Genomic DNA, 20,074 nt, shown 5'->3' on the forward strand with positions numbered 1-20,074 from the left:
TCTGATCTTGCATGCCTCACTATTGCTGTCAGCACTCAGCCAAATCTCCTTTCACTCAGATGGGATTGGAGAATGGTAGCCATGGATGAGGGCGCAGAATCCCAACCTACAGTTTCCCCATTCCTTCCCAACCTGCCTCAAGACCAGTACCAGCACTGGTACTGTTCAACAGTACCAGTCCGATACCAGGTTGGACTGGTATTGTTGAACAGCCAGGAATTGTCAATTTTCAATAATCCTAGCTCTCCTGTCTAACTAGCTGTTTCCCTCTCCCTGTTTACAATCATGAAAATGGTCTCAGGATCCTTGTGCCTCAACGGTTCAGGATTTGGCATTAAGAAAACTGTTTCCCATTAGTATTGTAATTTTATTCCCCAAATTATCCCCGCTGAAATATTAAGTTCCAAAAGTCTTATCCTGAACTGAAAGTTGTCCTCTCTTGTCAATGTCAGCTTTTTGTTCCAATTCACTTTCTACACAGTGTAACGCAGGAACTGCCTAGAACATGCTGCTTGTTGTAATTATATTTGATCATCCCCTGTTCTGAAATGGAAACCCTTGTGGTAAATGTTCCTCCTCACTGCGTGCCAGTATTACCGTGTATTAAATCGATTCTGCCAAGCATTTCTTAGACTTGGCGATTTTACAGCAATGGTAGGAGTTACTCACAGTTACTTTCGGAGGTAACCCCTGGGGCATTCTGTCTCAGGAGGACACTGAATGAGCTAGAGCTGAGCCCTGCGATCTGACTCTGCGCTGTAGCCAGTATTTATCTCTCAATCATTATCACATTGACGTTTGCGGGAATTTGTTGAGTGCAAATTAACGTGTCCTAGATTACAACTGGGATACATTTCTGTAAAGATGCACTTTCAAGGACTCCATTAGTAAACACAAAAAGGATTTATTAATGAGAATTGTTCAGCAGCCTCATTGCTGCAGCTTTCTCCCTACATGTCTCCTGCCAAAGTCGGCTTCACCCCAGGATGATTCCCCACCCTGACTCCCAGTTGCTCCCCCAGGCCCGGTGACCTTTAATCGGCTGTGTTGCCCTTAAAAGGGCAATCACACAAGTTCATAAAATACTTTATTAAATGTGAAACACTGAAATATCCAGTGGTACTGAAAAGTGCTATGTGAACGTAAGTTTTTTTTTCTTGCTTCTGTGACCTTACAAAAGTCTTTTGGTAACAAAATTTGTGGATCATGTCTGAGGGGAACGGGGTTTAAAATGTAGTTAATAAGTAACCATGCAAATTAAATCCTGAAGATTAAAATCATAAAACATAATATAGAGATTGGGAGACTGTTGGGAGAGGGAGGAATGTGAGGATACAATATGTAAGGCATCACATCTGCAAGTCTAGAAGCACAGAACTTAAAAATGGTGCTGTCATTGCAATTGTAATGTTTAATAAAGGAGAACGTAGCCCAGCTTCAGCTTAATAAGCTGATGCAGGTTTTGAGCAAATACAAAGAAACTTGGCAGAATTGAAAAGAAAATGATTTGGGTCTCATTTCTCACTGACAGGAAATGGGCTTTGGTCCTGTGATTGTAAATTTGTAATTCTCCACAGTCTCGTTACATTTTCTGATGTAGAATCATCCAGTTGGTTCAATGTATATCAGCAAGTTGAAGAATTCCAAAACTGAAGAATTTGCATAGTATCAAATGAAGATATGTTACACATAGAAACCATTAACTATATTGTCATTACCCTTTCCTACACTTTTGTTAGAATCTTAGTTTGTTAATCATGTTTAAAGTGAAAATTGGTGTTTCTCAGCCCTATTCTATTCACAGCCAAAATATGAGACAGGGTAAGCTTACCTTAAAATCTCCCCCGGTTTGGAGGTCACCTACATTAAGCTGAAATAAAATGTATTAAATTTGATTTATTAGATTTTAATCATGCTCACATTTCTGTGATACTGACTTTGTTATTCATACTGCAATATTACTCAGTGTAATATTACTCACTGCAATATTACTTAGTATAATATTGCTCAATATAATACTACTCACAGTAATATAAATCACTGTAAAGATACTCAGTGTAATATTACTCTGTAATATTGCTCATTGTAATATTGCTCATTGTAATGTTACTCAGTGTAATGTTACTCTGTAATATTACTCACTGTAACGTTAGTGTAATACTCACTGTGATATTACTCTGCATAATGTTACTTAGAATAATGTTACTCAGTGTAATATTATTCATTGTAATGTTAATCAGTATAATGTTATCCAGTGTAAAGTTACTCAATGTGACTCAGTATAATATTACTGTAAGATTGCTCAATATAATGTTACTCAGTGCAATATCATTCAGTATAGTGTTACTGAGTGTAATATTACTGAATGTAATATCACGCGTGTAATGTTACTCAGTATAATGTTATATTACTCAGAATAATTGTTACTCAATGTGATAGTAATCACTATAATATTAGTAATATAGTGTCAGGCAGTGTAATCTTACTCAGTTAGTATTAGTCAGTGAGATATTACTCACTAATATTGCTCAGTACAATGTTACTCAGTATAATATTATTCAGTGTAATAATGCACAGTGTAATGTTACTCATTATAATGTTACTCACTGTAATGTTACTCATTCTAATATTACTCAATAATGTTACTCAGTGTAATATTACACAGTGTTTATTACTCATGGTAATGTTACTCTCACTAATATTACTCACTGTAATGTTACTCTGTTTATATTGCTCAGTGTAATGTTCCTCACTGTACTTTACTCACTCTAATGTTAATCATGATGTTACTTAGTGTAATATTTCACTGTTAGTCAGTAAAATTACTCACTGGAATTCTGTTTGTGCTGATGTTTTTAATATTGAATCTCCAGAGTCATATAAGTTGTTTCATTCTCTTCTGCTCTCTGTTTTATTTCTGCAGCTGTTTGGAGATGTTTGCTATCATTGTAACCATGTGATTGAGGGAGATGGTAAGTGCACCTCTGTGAATTGTCATGTTGATCCATCTGTTGACCCACATAGATAATAATTTGGTTGAACACACTCTGTCTGCTTAATATTAGTCAAGTAATCATTTCATTATGATTGCAGTTCACATCCCTGACTGTTCCCATTCCCTTCATTGTTTCTTTATATTCCTTCATGGGATGTGGGTGTCACTGACATTTCATGCACTAACGTGTGTTGATTGCATCAGGCAAGACTTTGGCCCCTCACTCAGGGAAGTCCCACCTTGGAGAGCTATTGGCCAATCTGATTTGCTGGCAGTTCTCCAGTCTACCCAGCAACAAGTCTGAAGTGATCCAAAGAGAAACTGCATAGAACTGCTTCCCAGGACCATGAAAGAATTGGAGGGTCACATGGAAGGGCAGTTGGGGTTTCTGAGGGTAGAGCAGGGCTGGAGGAGGGAGGAAAGTCTGGCAGTCACACTGGGACTTAAGGGGAAACTGCCCTCTCCCGCTCCTGAGAATGATGTCTCTTTATTGCCAAATCTTCAATCTGCCCACCAGCCTATAATTTGAGGCTGGCAGGAAACTTCAGTAAGAAGTCTCACAGCACCAGGTTAAAGTCTAACAGATTTATTTGGAATCACGAGCTTTTGGAGCACTGCTCCTTCATCAGGTGAGTGAGCAGCGATCTGAAAGCTTGTGATTCCAAATAAACTTTGGAACTTTGGACTTTAACCTGATGTTGTGAAACTTCTTCCCGCGCACAGCCCAGTCCAACGCTGGCATTTCCACAGTAAGAAAACCTCAAGGCTGTAAGATTTACAATTCTCCAGTTCTCTGGCACCTCCCCTGTATCCAAGGAAGATTGGAAGATTTTGGCTGGATCCTTTGCAACTTCCACCATTACCTCCCTCAGCATTCCACACAGGATGGTTTATCTGCTTAAGGTACTGCTGGACTTTCTAATGAAGGCCTTGCGTCTCAACCTGAGCTGTGGTGACCCTCAGGTTAAAACACCACCAGTTAACTCCCCTCCCCTCAAAGGGGAGAGCAGTCAATGGTCATCTGGGATTAAGCTGAATTTACTTTCTAATCCCTTTCTAAATGGTCTTGTGTGGATTCCGGAGAAGAGTCATATTTTGCTTGAAACTTTAACTCTGGGTGGAATTTTCCTGTCTTGTCTGCCATGGGAATTGTAGCAGGCAGGACAGAAAGGTTGGCAAACCATTTAAAGATCTGTTAACTTCGGGCAGGAATTTCTGGTCTTGGGGCACGAACGTCCAGAAAATCCCATCCTCTGTTCTTCTCTCCACAGATGCTGAGGGACCTGCTGAGTTTTTTCAGCATTTCCTGTTTTTATTTCAGATCTCCAGTAGCCCCGATATTTTGAGCTTGTCGATTTACCCGTTTTATAATGAGTTACAAAGTTGAAATCTTACATTTTAACAGCCTGGCGCTGAATCTTTTATGGTGGGAACGTGTACTAGAAATTCATCCGGGGATCAGTACATTTAATTAAACATGTTTCTACACCAAGTCAATTCTCAATACGGAGACTGGGAAAAAGTGCCACTGAGGCAAGGACAGAATCTGCACTGTTGGTCAAACTCAAACATTTTTGGAGTCATAGTCATTTATGCAGAGAAGGGGGCCATTTGGCCCATCAAATCTACATGCTAGCTTCTATAGAACAAACCAGTCGGTCCCCATTCTCTACCTCTATTCCTGTAGTTCTGCAAGTCTATTAACTACAACTGTCCATCCAAAATCCAATGATTTTGAAATCATTGCTCATCTATTTCCCTCCAACACAGTAAGTTCTAGATCATACCCACTCCCTATGTTCCTCCTCACAACACTGCATGGGAACATCACCACCTGGAAGTTACCCTTCAAGCCGCTCATAACCTGATTTGGAAAGATATCGCCATTTCTATACTGTCGTTGGGTCAAAATCCTGGAACTCCCATACAGCATTGTGGATATACCTACATCTCAGGGACTGCAGCGGTTCAGGAAGGCAGCTCACCACCACCTTTTCAAGCGCAATTTAGAAACAGCAATAAGTGGTTGCGTACATGTTTTGAAGAAATTTGGAAAAGTCAATTTAATTTAAATTGGTTTTGACTTAATTTTAATATGTCTGCTCAATCATGTACCATTGTTCTTGAGTGCTGGGCTTTTGTGGCTGAGTTAATATCTGGCCAAAAACTGAGAGTGGTAAAAGCAAAAGGGGGCTTTACCTGAGGATGGGTATAATTTCGTAAGAGGCCACGCACAACTGTCAAGTAGTCATAGATACATTAACAGAGGTATGGTAGTTTTGTGCTTGTGTTCCTGGACTGGAATTCTAGATCATTAGCCTAATAAACTAGTGGCAGTGAATTCAAATCTCATCACAATTCAGTTGGTTGTACTCTTGTCTCTGAGTCTGAAGGTTGTGGGTTCAAATCGCGCTGCTGAAAGTTACTGAAAATCCCCTAGTCACCACACTCTGGCACTATTCGGATACACTGGGGTTAATTTAGCATGGACAATGCACCTAACCAGCATGTCTTTCAGACTGTGGGAGGAAACTGGAGCACCCGGAGGAAACCCATGCAGACACAGGGAGAATGTGCAAACTCCACACAGACAGGGACCCAAGCCAAGAATCGAACCCGGGTCCTTGGCACTGTGCAGCACCAGTGTTAACCACTGTGCCACCATGTGAAAGTATAATTGCAGTGTTGGTCCACAAGATGTTTCAAGCTTTTCTGCTAGTCACCGGGTGATCGCTAGTCATTCCCAGTTTGTGGTATGCATGAAAACCACGAGGACTCTCAGATTGCCTTAAAATGTTGTTCTCTTTATAAATAGTCAGAATAAATCCCTGTAACAATACTAAAAAAGTGGTTCGTCATTGTGATTATCAAAATGAGGTTAGGGCCTGGATACCACCAAGTTATGCTGCACATTAGCAGTGTGGATGGGAGCGAAATGTTTGAAAGGGACATTGAGAAATAAAGTGCACGGGCAAAACATAAAGCTCAATGTGGACCTCAGATGGGTCAGAGTATGGCAAGAAGCTAGGAACTGTGGAGGAACAGAGAGGTTTAAGAGTTCATGTAGACAAGTGAATAAAAGCTAGTGGACAAGTCCATACAAGATCAGCCATAGTCCTCGATGGACTGTCATCATCCTTCCCTGTTTAGAGAGAGAGGGACAGAATCGGTTATAGCTTGAGGATACCACAATTGACAGCCACAAAGAATAATTTAAAAGATTGTAGAGTCCATTCATTCCTCAGGATAGACGGAGACAGCACCGATACATTGAATTTCTCTTATTGAGCATAATTTAAAATTAACACATCACAGAAAGCGAAAAAACTGAGAGAGAGAGAGACAGAGAGAGAGTGAGAGAGGTACTGGCAAAAGCCAGTATTGAAAACAGACTTGACCCAAACAGAAAACAAAGGGCTGAATACAGAATTGTAAGTTTTCCGTTATCTCGCATTGAAGTTGTTTGATACAGGCTGTTTCTAACTTTCAAAAACAATTTGCAGCTGTGGTCATGAAAAGCTTTGTTTTGGCTTTATAAGAACGCCTTTTTCTGCTAGCATTGTAATTTCAAAGAATGCAGTCAATTTTCAAGCTAATCCCAGCATGCCTGCTGAGTTTAAAATGTGGTCAAGTTAACTTTAAAAGCTTAGCATTCAAATGTAATTGCATAGGCAGAAATATCTTGAAATGAAATCTTTGTATTAATGAAGCAAACTATACACAGGATCCACAACAAACTCTAATGAAATGCGAGCCTTTATTTGAAAGTGAATGGAATAAAAATGGGTGGAAGTTGTGTTACAGTTAGATATGTGTCCTCAGGAAGGATATTGTAATCATGGAAGAGGGGGTGGGAGGGGGAAGGAGGTGTGGGGGTGCAGTACCGATTTACCAGAATGAAAGTAGGGCCACAAGGATTAAATTATGAGGAGAGGTTGCGTTGTCTGGGCTTGCATTCTCTCAAGTGTGGAAGGTGAAGAGGTGATCAGATTGTTGAAGGTGATTATAAGAGTTGATCAGGTCAATCGGAGAAATTATTTCCTCTGGCTGGAGAGTCCTGAAAGGGAGGTGTCATCTTAAAGGCTGTTCAAGGACAATATCGGGGAGGGGGAGCTTCTCCCCGCAGACTAATGGAAATCTGAAACTCTCTCCCGCACAAAAAAGCCATTGGCCCAGAGTCCGTTGAAAATGTCAAAACTGAGATTGATAGATTTAAATTGGGTAAGTTATGGTTTTCAGAACCAAGTGGGTAGATGGAGTTAAAATACAGGTCAGCCTTAATGTAACTGAATGGTTGAACAAGCTTGAATGGCCTTCTCCATGTTCCAAAGCCACTATCCTGTACCAAATACTGAACATCAGAAGATAAGCAGCAAATAATGAAATGATTTGATAGGATAAATGGAGAGAGAGAGAGAGTGAGACAGTGATGCCTACATGTCAAGACTGAATAATTACTTTAAGGAAATCGTAGAGAATTGCATTGACCTGACTGAATTTAGGCTGTGGTAGGGAAGGCCAGGCCTTGTCCTCCTCATAGCTAAAGAAGGCAATGTCATTGTGGTGTGGGAGACTTGAAGAGTGAAGGTAACAATGTCCATTTTATGTTTCAGTGGTCTCGGCTCTGAACAAGACCTGGTGCGTTCAGTGCTTTGCCTGTTCCACCTGCAACACCAAGCTCACCCTGAAGTAAGTGTCTGGCTCCATCATTGCTCCCATTGATTGTTAGACCTATCAACCTGCTCCGCACTCATAAACTCACCTTCTCATTGGTGACAAATAATCTAGTGATGGAATTTGGGCTCATTGTAAACACACTGCTGCTTCCCCCAGTAGGTCACAATAATGGAAATGGTGGCAATTGAGGAGGATAAATAGGAACAGGGGAGAACTGAAACAGGGAATAAAAGGCAACCAAAGGAAGATTGAAGGGTTACTGAAGGAGGGAAGGAAGGGCAATACTGAAGGTTATGATTTATCCAGTCATATCCAGAGAATCCATTGCGTTCCTCTTCCAAGTTACTTCTTTGTCCCTCTAGAGCTACTCTAGACCTGCTCCTACTTTTCATCTACCCACTGCCTCTCAACTACACCACTCAAAGGGCAATGAAATTTAAATTTAAAATTTGCCTCCTTGTTTTAAGAACAGAAGACCATAAGAAATAGGAGCAGGAGTAGGCCATCTAGCCCTTCGAGCCTGCCCCGCCATTCAATAAGATCATGGCTGATCTGAAGTGGATCAGTTCCACTTTCCCGCTTTCTCCCCATAACCCTTAATTCCCTTGCCTACCAAAAACCTATCTACCCGTGACTTAAATATATTTAGCGAGGCAGCCTCCACCACATCAACGGGCAGAGAATTCCAGAGATTCACCACCCTTTGAGTGAAGAAGTTCCTCCTCAACTCCATTCTAAACTGCACCCCCCCCTTATCTTGAGGCTGTGCCCTCTGGTCCTGCTATCCTTTCTGAGCGGGAAGAGTCTCTCTACCTCTACCCTATCCGTCCCCTTCATTATCTTATACGTCTCTATAAGATCCCCCCTCATCCTTCTAAACTCCAAAGAGTACAAACCCAGTCTATTCAGCCTCTCTTCATAGTCTAACCTCCTCACCTCCGGTATCAGCCTAGTGAACCTCCTCTGCACTCCTTCCAAGGCCAAAATATCCTTGTGCAAGTGCAGCGACCAAAACTGCACACAGTACTCCAGCTGCGGCCTCACCAGTGCCCTGTACAGTTGTAGCAAGACCTCCCTGCTTTTATATTCTATCCCCCTCGCTATAAAGGCCAGTAATAAAAAAGATTTTTTTTCTACGCCTGAAAATGGGGTCATGAGACTGTAAGGTTGGACGTCATGGCCAGGATCCTGCTGAAATCTCCCAGCCCCATCCTGTCAGCTCAGGAACTTGCAAGTTGCAAATATCTCTTTCTGCCATATCAATGGCCATGGCCTCATCACAGTTCTACTTCCATGTCTGCTTATTCCCATAACTCAAAAAGCTTGGCCTGGATTAGAGGATGAGAGGGGGGCTTTAGTGGTAGGGGATGGGGAAATGGCTGAGGTCTTGAATAACTTTTTTGTTTCGGTCTTCACGGAGGAGGACGTGAATAATTTGCCGGGTGTTAGCGATGGAAAGGTGGTAGGACTGGAGGGTCTTAATGACATTACTGTTACTAGAGAGGAGGTGCTCGACAGACTGGAGGGACTGATTGTGGACAAGTCCCCAGGACCGGATGGAATGCATCCAAGGGTTCTGAAAGAAATGGCGGAGGTGATAGTGGATGCCTTGGTGATTATTTTCCAAACGTCGCTGGATTCCGGGGAAGTGCCGGAAGATTGGAAAACGGCTAATGTTACGCCATTGTTTAAGAAGGGTGCCAGGCAAAAGGCAGGGAATTATAGGCCGGTTAGTTTAACGTCTGTTATAGGTAAAATGTTAGAATCCGTCATCAAGGAGGAAATAGCGAGGCATTTTGAGGGGAATTGCTTGATAGAGCAGACGCAGCACAGTTTCGTTAAGGGGAAGTCGTGTCTGACAAATTTATTGGAGTTCTATGAGGATGTGTCTCGGGCAGTGGATAGAGGAGAGCCGGTGGATGTGGTCTTTCTTGATTTTCAGAAGGCGTTTGACAAGGTACCTCACAAGAGGTTATTGCAGAAGGTCAGGGGGCATGGAGTTGGGGGTAGGGTGTTAACATGGATAGAGGATTGGCTGTCAAATAGGAAGCAGAGAGTGGGGGTCAATGGGTGCTATTCGGATTGGCGATTGGTGACTAGTGGAGTGCCCCAGGGGTCGGTGCTGGGGCCTCAGCTATTTACCATTTATATAGATGATCTGGAGGAGGGAACCAAGTGAATGGTGTCGAAATTTGCTGATGACACCAAGATTGGTGGAACGGCAAATTGTGCAGAGGGTGTGGCGAGTCTGCAGAAGGATCTAGATAGGCTGGGCGAATGGGCCAGGAAATGGCAAATGGAATTTAATGTTGGCAAGTGTGAGGTGGTCTACTTTGGTAGGAATAATGGTAGGAAGGACTATTACTTATGTGGTGAAAAACTGCAGCAGGCGACGGTGCAGAGGGACCTCGGGGTCCTTGTGCATGAGTCGCAAAAAACCCAGCCTGCAGGTGCAGCGGGTGGTCAGGAAGGCTAATGGGATGCTGGCCTTCATAGCGAGGGGGATTGAATATAAAAGTAGGGAGGTCTTGCTGCAGCTGTATAGGGCATTGGTGAGGCCGCAGCTGGAGTACTGTGTGCAGTTTTGGTTGCCGCACTTACGCAAGGATATTTTGGCCTTGAAGGGAGTGCAGAGGAGGTTTACTAGGCTGATACCGGAGTTGAGGGGGTTGAGCTGTGAGGAGAGGCTGAATAAACTAGGCTTGTACTCGTTAGAGTTTAGAAGAATGAGGGGAGATCTCATTGAGACATATAAGATGATGAATGGGATGGATAGGATAGAGGTGGAAAGACTCTTCCTGCTCAGAAAGGACAGTAGGACTAGGGGGCACAACCTCAAGATAAAGGGGGGGCGGTTTAGAACAGAGTTGAGGAGGAACTCCTTCACTCAAAGGGTGGTGAATCTCTGGAATTCTCTGCCTGTTGAAGTGGTGGAGGCTGCCTCGCTAAATATTTTTAAGACGCGGGTTGATGGGTTTTTGATAAGCGAGGGGATTAAGGGTTATGGGGAGAGGGCGGGAATGAGGAACTGAGCAGCGACAGATCAGCCATGATCTTATTGAATGGTGGGGCAGGCTCAAAGGGCTAGATGGCCTACTCCTGCTCCTATTTCTTATGTTCTTATTATATTATTCTTTCAGTTTTCTACGTACGTGAATCTGAAATTGATTTCTAAGTTTCCAATATACTTACTTCTTTCATATGAGAATGTAGTCTGCATCAGTCTCATCTTTGGCAGTTGCCTCCTTTCACAGAATGTAATTTTCAGCGTCATTTAATTTTTAGTTATGCCATAATATAGGCTTGTCCAGGGACCAGCCCACAGGCAGCCCCTGAGACTCTTTGATGCAGCCTGCTACATTGATAGAATGCAATTCTCGGTGTAATTTCATTCTTAATCATGCTACAATAGGTGACCAGAATCAGAATGTTGCACAATACTAGGGTCTCACAGGCAACTTTGGTAACACACAACAGCAAAATCAACTGACCCCATCAAAGTGTGGAAAACATTTGCTTTATTCTCATCTATTCAGTTGTCTCTATCACAAAATCAGAAGCGAGGATGTTCACAATATTCAGAACCACAGTCACAACTCTGCATACGTTGAGGGAGCTTGTGCTCGGATGCAGTGAATCTGGACAATATTCAGACGAGCAATATGTGCATGACACAAGTACCCAGCAATGGCTATCTTGAACAAGGGAGAATCTAATCCTTTAATATTCAATGGCATTATCGTTGCAGAATTTCCACCATCAAAATCCTGGCTGGTTGTCATAGACCAGAAACTGAACCGGACCAGCCATATAAATACTGTGGCTAATAAGAGCAGGTCAGAGTCTGGGAATTCTGTGACAAGTAACTCATCCCCTGACCTCCCAAAGCCTGCCCACCACCAATATGGCACAATATTGTAATAAATACTCTCCATTTTCCTGCAGAGGTGCAGCTTCCACAACATTCAAGGTTAATACAATCCAGGACAAAGCAACCAGCTTAATCAGCACCCCATTCACCACCTTCCTCCACCACCGAGACACAGTGGTACCAATGAGTACCATAAGATATACTGCAGCAACTTGCCAGGCATCCTTTAACTTCCCAAAACCTCAACATCAACCACCTATCAGGACAAGGGCATGCGATGCATGGGAACACCACTGCCAGCAAGTTCTGTGCCAAGTCACATACCATCCTGACGTGAATGTGTTATATATGTGTTGTGACTTTAGTTCTGAATATCGTGAATTATCAGTGAATTACTGTTTCTTCACTACCACTGGGTGAAAATCCTGTAACTACCTTCACAACAGCAATGTAGCAAAGGACAGCAATGGTTCAAGAGACCCCCTTCACAAGGGCAATTAGGGATGGGTGACAAATGCTGGTTATGTCAGTGATTTTATAAATCCCTCCACTGCCTTACCCCTGTCTGTCATCTCCTCCCACTCTACAAGCCTCCCAGATTTTGCATTATTTCATCTCTGGCCACTTTAATTTCCTTTATCCGACCATGTTTATGTGTTCAGCTGCCTTGGCAATAGGCTCAGGAGGTAAGTGAGATAGAGTTGAGGGAGCAGGAAATAGGTGTCATGGACAAGATGAGCTAGATAGGGAATGAGGGGAAGTAGGGGAGAAACTAGTGAAAGGTGTGAATTCAGGCCTGAGTCGGGGGAAGGGGCGATTTGAAGAAAAGTTGCCCACATGGACCAGTGGGAGAGATGTGGCAGATTTTTTCATCTAATTGAAGAAGACATCCATGAGGTCCTTGTGTTTCTTGTTGGAGGTGAGGAGGAGCAGAGAGGGGAGATGGGGTTAAAAAGATGGTCTGCAGTAGAGAAAAGAAACCGGGAGAATTTGAATGACTCTGGAATAGTGAGTGGTTGTGACAGAAGAGATCAGTGTTTTATGCAGTCCAATCAGATCTGGCGGTGAATGGCTAAACCAATTGTCCATCACATCCTTTCAACTCTGAGACTCTTAGATTTAATGGAATGGAGATGAGACCATACGAAAAGGAATGACCAGGGTAAGTGTGTAATGGTTTTACTGTGGACTCAGACAGTGAGGGTGAAGGTGAGGGGGTACTCCTGAATAGCATTGCTGAATACAAGGTTCAAAACCAGAGAGATGGGACTTTGAAAGTTTAGTTGCAAGTTGCATGAGAAGAAAGTGAGAGTTTAAACTGGGGAGGGGAGAGAGGGAGAGTTTAAACTGGGGAGGGGAGAGAGAGTGAGAGTTTAAACTGGGAAGGGGGAGAGGGAGAGTTTAAACTGGGGAGGGGAGAGAGAGTGAGAGTTTAAACTGGGGAGGGGGGAGAGAGGGAGAGTTTAAACTGGGGAGGGGAGAGAGAGTGAGAGTTTAAACTGGGGAGGGGAGAGAGAGTGAGAGTTTAAACTGGGGAGGGGGAGAGAGTGAGAGTTTAAACTGGGGAGGGGAGAGAGGGAGAGTTTAAACTGGGGAGGGGGAGAGGGAGGGTTTAAACTGGGGAGGGGGAGAGGGAGAGTTTAAACTGGGGAGGGGGGAGAGAGTGAGAGTTTAAACTGGGGAGGGGGGAGAGAGTGAGAGTTTAAACTGGGGAGGGGGAGAGAGTGAGAGTTTAAACTGGGGAGGGGAGAGAGAGTGAGAGTTTAAACTGGGGAGGGGGAGAGGGAGGGTTTAAACTGGGGAGGGGGAGAGGGAGAGTTTAAACTGGGGAGGGGGGAGAGAGTGAGAGTTTAAACTGGGGAGGGGGGAGAGAGTGAGAGTTTAAACTGGGGAGGGGGGAGAGAGTGAGAGTTTAAACTGGGGAGGGGGGAGAGAGTGAGAGTTTAAACTGGGGAGGGGGGAGAGAGTGAGAGTTTAAACTGGGGAGGGGAGAGAGTGAGAGTTTAAACTGGGGAGGGGGGAGAGAGTGAGAGTTTAAACTGGGGAGGGGGAGAGGGAGAGTTTAAACTGGGGAGGGGGAAGAGAGTGAGAGTTTAAACTGGGGAGGGGGGAGAGAGTGAGAGTTTAAACTGGGGAGGGGAGAGAGAGTGAGAGTTTAAACTGGGGAGGGGGAGAGGGAGAGTTTAAACTGGGGAGGGGGAGAGGGAGAGTTTAAACTGGGGAGGGGGAGAGGGAGAGTTTAAACTGGGGAGGGGGAGAGGGAGAGTTTAAACTGGGGAGGGGGAGAGGGAGAGTTTAAACTGGGGAGGGGGAGAGAGAGGGAGAGTTTAAACTGGGGAGGGGGGAGAGGGAGAGTTTAAACTGGGGAGGGGGAGAGAGAGTGAGAGTTTAAACTGGGGAGGGGGGAGAGAGTGAGAGTTTAAACTGGGGAGGGGGGAGAGGGAGAGTTTAAACTGGGGAGGGGGGAGAGGGAGAGTTTAAACTGGGGAGGGGGAGAGAGAGTGAGAGTTTAAACTGGGGAGGGGGAAGAGAGTGAGAGTTTAAATTGGAGGGGGGGAAGAATGCAGGTTTAAACTGGGGAGGGGGAGATAGTGGGGGGTTAAATTTGGGAAGAGCAGGGGAGAAAGTGGCAGCATGAATTGGACCTATATCTTTTAGAGAGGGCATTAGCTGGTCTACATGTAATTGACTAAGTGCCCTCTGTTCTAACTACACACTCAGTTGTATACAAGGATAAGTGGCAATGAGCGAGTGATGCTGGCATTGTCAGCAAAGCCCACATCCCGAGAATGAATTGAACATCAAGGTATATGATCAGGAGTGGGCTAGAACCACAGGATATAACGAACTGGACTCGTCTCTGGGTCTGTGGTGGTTTTTGTGGTTTCCGAGTCCTGACAGACTCGGACACTGATGATTGAAGATATGAATCCAGTTCCTTTCACTTGTCAGGGATTCCTCTTCACTGCACTGTCTAGCAATTTCACTTCAATTCTCTGCACTCTGAGCAACTTTATTATACATAAACAACAAGGCTCGCAGAGTCACGAGTCATTGTGACAAAGAAGGAGGCCGCTCAGCCAGTTGTGTCCATGATGGCTCTTTATAGAGTCATCCAGTCAGTCCCATTTCACTCACTTTTTCCCTGTCTCACTGCAAGTTTATTTCCCTCAAACTCCCAGCCAATTTCCTGTTGAAGTCATTAATCCTGTCTGTTTGCACCTCTCCCAGAAGCAACGGTTTCCAGTTCATTACCACCCACTGTGTCAAAACGTTCTTCTTCATATTCACCCCCTATACATTCCCGAAATCTTAAATCAGTGTTCCCCTAATCCGTATACCATCAACTAATGGGAATAACTTTTGATCTTATCTACACCAGTCATGATCTCATACAACTCGATCAAATCTCCTTTGTTTCGAGGCCAACAGCCCCAGCTTCTCCAACCTACCCTTGTAATTAAAATCCCTCTCATCCCTGAAACCAAAGTCTCTGCGCTGTCATTTCATTTTGAACAGAGCTGTGTCCTATTCTGAGATTCTGGATTTCAGCTTTTCGCAACTGAAGCTCTTGTGTCTTTTTGGTGCAGGAATAAATTTGTGGAGTTTGAGATGAAGCCTGTGTGCAAGAAATGCTACGAGAGGTTCCCCCTGGAACTGAAGAAACGACTAAAGAAAATGTCAGAGAAGAGTGGTCGCAAGTAAAGCCTGCAGCAGAGCAGCTGACTAATCCCTCTGTTCCAGTCTGTTTTACCTGGTTGCTCTGCACTATGTGCTAGGCCATTCCACACTCTGGAAAGCAAATGATTAATGTGGGAGAGTGATGTGGATGTTTAACTGAAACTAATACCTTATGATCATTATAATCCTATTTCATATATATATATGCATACATGTGGTATGTTGGAGGGATAGTGCAGGTTAAGTGTTCAAATATTTCTTTTCTGATGATAGAATCCAGCTGAGTCTATTTCAAACTGAGGAGAAAACTCCTAGCCCAGTCTGTAAGAATGAAAATTAAAATCTGCCACAATTCTTTGACATGGCACAGTCTCAGAACATGTGATAAATCCAGAGCTTCTGCACTGATAACCTGACCTCTCTCTCTCTCCCCATAACCCAATCTCTCTCTCTCTCTCTCCAAAACTCGACCTCTCTCTCTCCCCATAACCCAATCTCTCTCTCTCTCCAAAACTCGACCTCTCTCTCTCCCCATAACCCAATCTCTCTCTCTCTCCAAAACTCGACCTCTCTCTCTCCCCATGACCCGATCTCTCTCTCTGTCCACAACCTGACCTCTCTCTCTCTCTGTCCATAACCCGACCTTTCTCTCCATAACCCAACCTTTCTCTTCCCATAACCCAATCTCTCTCTCTATCACTGACCCCTCTTTCTCTCTCTTTCTCCCCATAAGCCGATCTCTCTCTCTCTCTCTCCTCATAAGCCAACCTCTCTCTCTCTCCTCATAAGCCAACCTGTCTCCTCTCTCTCTCTCTTCGTAACGCGACTTCTCTCTCCATAACTCAACCTGTCGCTCTCTCTTTCCCCATAACCTGACCTCTCTCTCTTTCTCCATGACCTGACCTCTTTCTCGATAACCTGACCTCTCTCTCTCCATAACCCAACCCTTCACTTTCTCTCTCTCTCTCTCCCCAAAACCTGACTTTACTCTCTTTCCCCATAACCTAACCTCTCTGTCTCCCTCTTTCTCCATAACCCAACCTCTCTCTCTCTCTCTTACCCCCCCCCATAACCTGACCTTCCTCCACAAAGGACCCAGTGACACAACAACTCACATTTATGTAGCATCATAGTGAAAGGTTCCATGTTTATTTGCTTTCCAGTATTAGCAATATTTAGCTTTGTTTTATTTAATTGATTGCTGGTGCTCATTTACATCATATTTTAAATTTAGTGAGTGTCAGAGGAATAGGAAAGGAAGATTTTGGAGGGAGGTTGTGGGTGGGACTAAATGCAGAGAGTGTTAACTCTGATATATAATCCATATTATATCTAAGCTAGAAATACTTGTTGGGATGCTTTACCATGCGTCAAATCCAGGCTACATGTGAGCTGAGCTGCATTACTGGGCAAAGTAGGTGGAGCTGCGCTTTTCATGCATTCTTTTTGGAGCACTTAGCCTAACCCAAAGAGCTTCACCTTTTCACTAACCTCAGTGGGGGTGATTGAAGGAACTGATTGACGAAAGCTTTATCCATCTTGTTCCTAAAAGGAGAGGGGGGGTGGTGAGCATGTGTGGGGTGGGGGGGGAGCTGCTGGGGGAGAGGAAAGGGGGGGTGTTGCCAAAGTGCAAACACTGGGGCACTTTGAACCCAATACTAATGTCACCCTCATAAAGATCACTAACTGTAATCAATTTAAGCGACAACACTGTGAAATCTGTAATGTTGTCAAACAGCTGTCCGGATATGTGTTATGGGTGAAAGGTCATTCCCCAGACTCTGAAATAGGAGATTTAGCTCAGTGAGTGTTACTGCCACTCACAATATCACTGCACACTGCATCGAATTCTGGGCAATGCATGATTAAAGGTTCAGGATAGCTGGTTTGGACACTGTCGGTATATGAGCTGTGTGGTCCTTCAGATGGAATACTGAACCATATAGAGTTCCCGATGTAAACAGGCTTGTCAGCCAGTTGGAGAATGGAAATCAGTCATGAGCTTTATCATCCATTGAACTCAACCCTTCTTTCGCCTCACTGAGATACAAGGAATGTGCTCTTGGAGCACATTGCTGAGATTTGCACCAATATAACCAATAAATTAACACTGGGTTTCTCCCCTTTCTTCCAAGTAAAACCAAAGCTTCTGCCTTTTAAATTTAAACTGTAGAGGTCACACTTTAAGAAAGTTGCATAAGCATTAAAGAAGGTCCAAAAATACCGACATCTCAGTTCCAGGGATGAGAGAATCGGCGATGTGGATAGATTGGAATAACTGGGGCTGTTCTGGCTGGAGAAGAGAAAGTTGAGAGGAGATTTGATAGAGACGTTCAAAATCATCAGGGATTGAGACATAGATAGAGAGAAAGTGTTCCCGTTGGTGGAAGGATCTTGATCCAGAGGACATCCATTCACTATGATTGGTAAAAGAACCAATAGCGACATGAGGAAAAATGTCTTCAAGCAGCGAGTGGTTAGGATCTGGCTGCACTGCCTGCAATTGTGCTGGAGACAGATCCAGTTGGGGATTTCAAAAGGGAATTAGGTAATCAGGAGAGAAAGCAATTGCAGAATTCTGCCGAAAGTCTAGGGCAGTAGAAACTGCCAAGTTGCTCTCGCATAGGGCCAACACAGATTAGATGAACTGAATGGCCTCCTTCTGTAATGCAACCATTCCATTACTAGTGCCTACGCTAGACTCTATGTTCCCACCATTGCAGAGAAGCCTCTAATGTACCCGCAGATACTACATGCTCCTTATGGAGAGGTGGCAGAGGGCACTAACAAGGTGGTAGAACAGAAGCAAGCATTCAAAGCAACAAAGGCAGGTATCACTTTGCTTTTCCCCAACTCTCTCCCCTTTGCCCAATAATGCTAACCTGCTCATGGCTCTATGCTGCCACCCACTTCCCATGATCTTGCCGCCTTCATGTGATTCTTAATGAGTGTCAGCTAGTTATTTGATTGCAGGAGACCTCGCAGTGAGGGTCTAACCCACTCTCATCTGACATCCACCTACATGTATTTCCAGCTGGGAGACACTAGACCATGATCAGGACCGGGAGTTCACTGTTGTCCTTATCTTAGTTCAGAAGAACTCTAAAGACAGTGTAATCCATATCAGTCAAGTCAATGCAGACTGGTGTCCTTATAGCTCACTTAATCATCAGGGATGTAAGAGGACATAGAACATAGAACATAGAACACTACAGCGCAGAACAGGCCCTTCGGCCCACGATGTTGCGCCGACCAGTTTTTTTTTAAAAAAAACACTGACCCACTAATCTAAACCAATCCCTTTTCGTTCATAAACCTATCCACAGACATGACATGAGTCAGGGTAGCAGCTTCGAAGATAGGTCGACTTGCTCTTTGTCTTTTCCCTCATCCACTTCACTGTGCTGAGTCTCAACAAAACTCCTGACACCAGTGGGTTCTTAGGAAAGGTCTACAATGATCAGATGTATATTGCCATCATTCCTGGTCTTATTGTCATTTGATTACGCTGTTGGTGTTCACCGAAAGAGGAAGATTTCCACCTATATCTCCTTCTCACCAGTAGGCACTTGTCAAAATAACATAAGGAGTAAGAGCTGGAATGGAGCCTTATGACCCCTCAAGCCTTCTCCACTGTTCAATATAGCTGATCTCCAACTTCAACTCCACCTTCCCCACCCTCTTCCCAAAAATCTTTCAATTCCAATTATATACAAAAATCTATTCATGTCTCTTTTGAACATCCACATAGTCAATCGGGTATCCTGAGACCATGGCCCCCCCACCACCACCTTGACTCTCCAGCCAGGAGAAAACAGCCTCTCAGTTTCAAATCTAGCAGAGTTTTATTCTAAAATCCAGAAAGTAGAGGCCCGATTTCCTCAAACCCTCCTCATAGATCTACCTCCACATCCCAGGAATCAAGCTACCGATCTTTTCAATAATCCTTTAATTAGAGGGACTGAAACTGTACCCAGTTCTCCAAGTGTTATTTCACTAAAGCCTTACAGAATTACAGCTCTTGTCGCCATAGGCCTGGAGAGGTCAATCTGATGGGCCGGTAGCTCTCAAAGGTGGGCATGCCTCCTGAAGGGCAGAGGTCTCCACTGGAGCCACTTAATGCTCATCAGAATGTGAAATGCGTGAGACATTCAGATTCTGTGGAGATGTGTTTTCCCTGACTCTGGATGGAGGAAGGCATGAATCCACTGTCTAAAAAATTCAGACCACGGGTTTTGAACTGCATAATGTGAGGATGAAATAATGAGGGTGGGGGGCTTGAGCAAGGGGAGTTACAAAATTAATGTCTGTCCTGGGTTGGTAGTGGGAACAGTTTAAAGTGTTGATTAAGGGTGTCACACCGAGCTTTACACAGAATGTAAAAGCAGAGAAACAGATCCTTTGATTCTACTTCTCTCTGCCTGGGTTTATGTTTGCACATAAACCTCCTTCATCATCTCACCGTATAGCAGCATATCCCCCACATAGCTATCTACTGCTAGATCCCCAGTGGATTTATCCAACTTCTCCTTGATTGCATCAATGTTTTCTTTCCTTGACTACTCTGTGCAATAATGAGTTCTACATTTGACTACACTCTGCCTAAGGAAGTTTCTCATCAATTCCCTCTGGGATTTATTAGTGGCTATTTTATACTTATGGCCTCAAGTTCTGGTGTGACCCACAATCAAAACATCATCCCTACGTCCCTTTATAGTTTTAAGCATGTCCATCGGGTCTGCCTTTCCAAGAGAGAAGAACTACAGCCTCTTTCCTAACAAGTATATCCTCCCCCTTCTAGTATCAATCATGTATATCTTCATTTACACCTTCACAATCCTTCCATGTTA

At 43.9% G+C, this 20,074-nt stretch overlaps 1 protein-coding gene across 4 annotated transcripts in view; it reads left to right on the top strand.

Annotated features, from left to right (window-relative positions):
- Positions 1–15,868, top strand: part of LOC145340853 (LIM and senescent cell antigen-like-containing domain protein 2) — a 98,478-nt gene extending 82,610 nt beyond the window's left edge. For all 4 annotated transcript variants that reach the window (XM_080185309.1, XM_080185308.1, XM_080185310.1 and 1 more), the window contains 3 exons: positions 2,924–2,972; positions 7,609–7,684; positions 15,134–15,868. In XM_080185309.1, coding sequence (XP_080041435.1) covers positions 2,924–2,972; positions 7,609–7,684; positions 15,134–15,248 — 240 coding nt within the window. In that variant the 3' untranslated portion in view covers positions 15,249–15,868. The remainder of the gene's footprint in view (positions 1–2,923; positions 2,973–7,608; positions 7,685–15,133) is intronic.
- Positions 15,869–20,074: the final 4,206 nt, after the last annotated feature.

Source organism: Carcharhinus amblyrhynchos, chromosome 3 (genome assembly GCF_965287045.1).
Source record: "Carcharhinus amblyrhynchos chromosome 3, sCarAmb.v2.hapA, whole genome shotgun sequence".
In the NCBI taxonomy this organism is placed as follows: domain Eukaryota; kingdom Metazoa; phylum Chordata; class Chondrichthyes; order Carcharhiniformes; family Carcharhinidae; genus Carcharhinus; species Carcharhinus amblyrhynchos.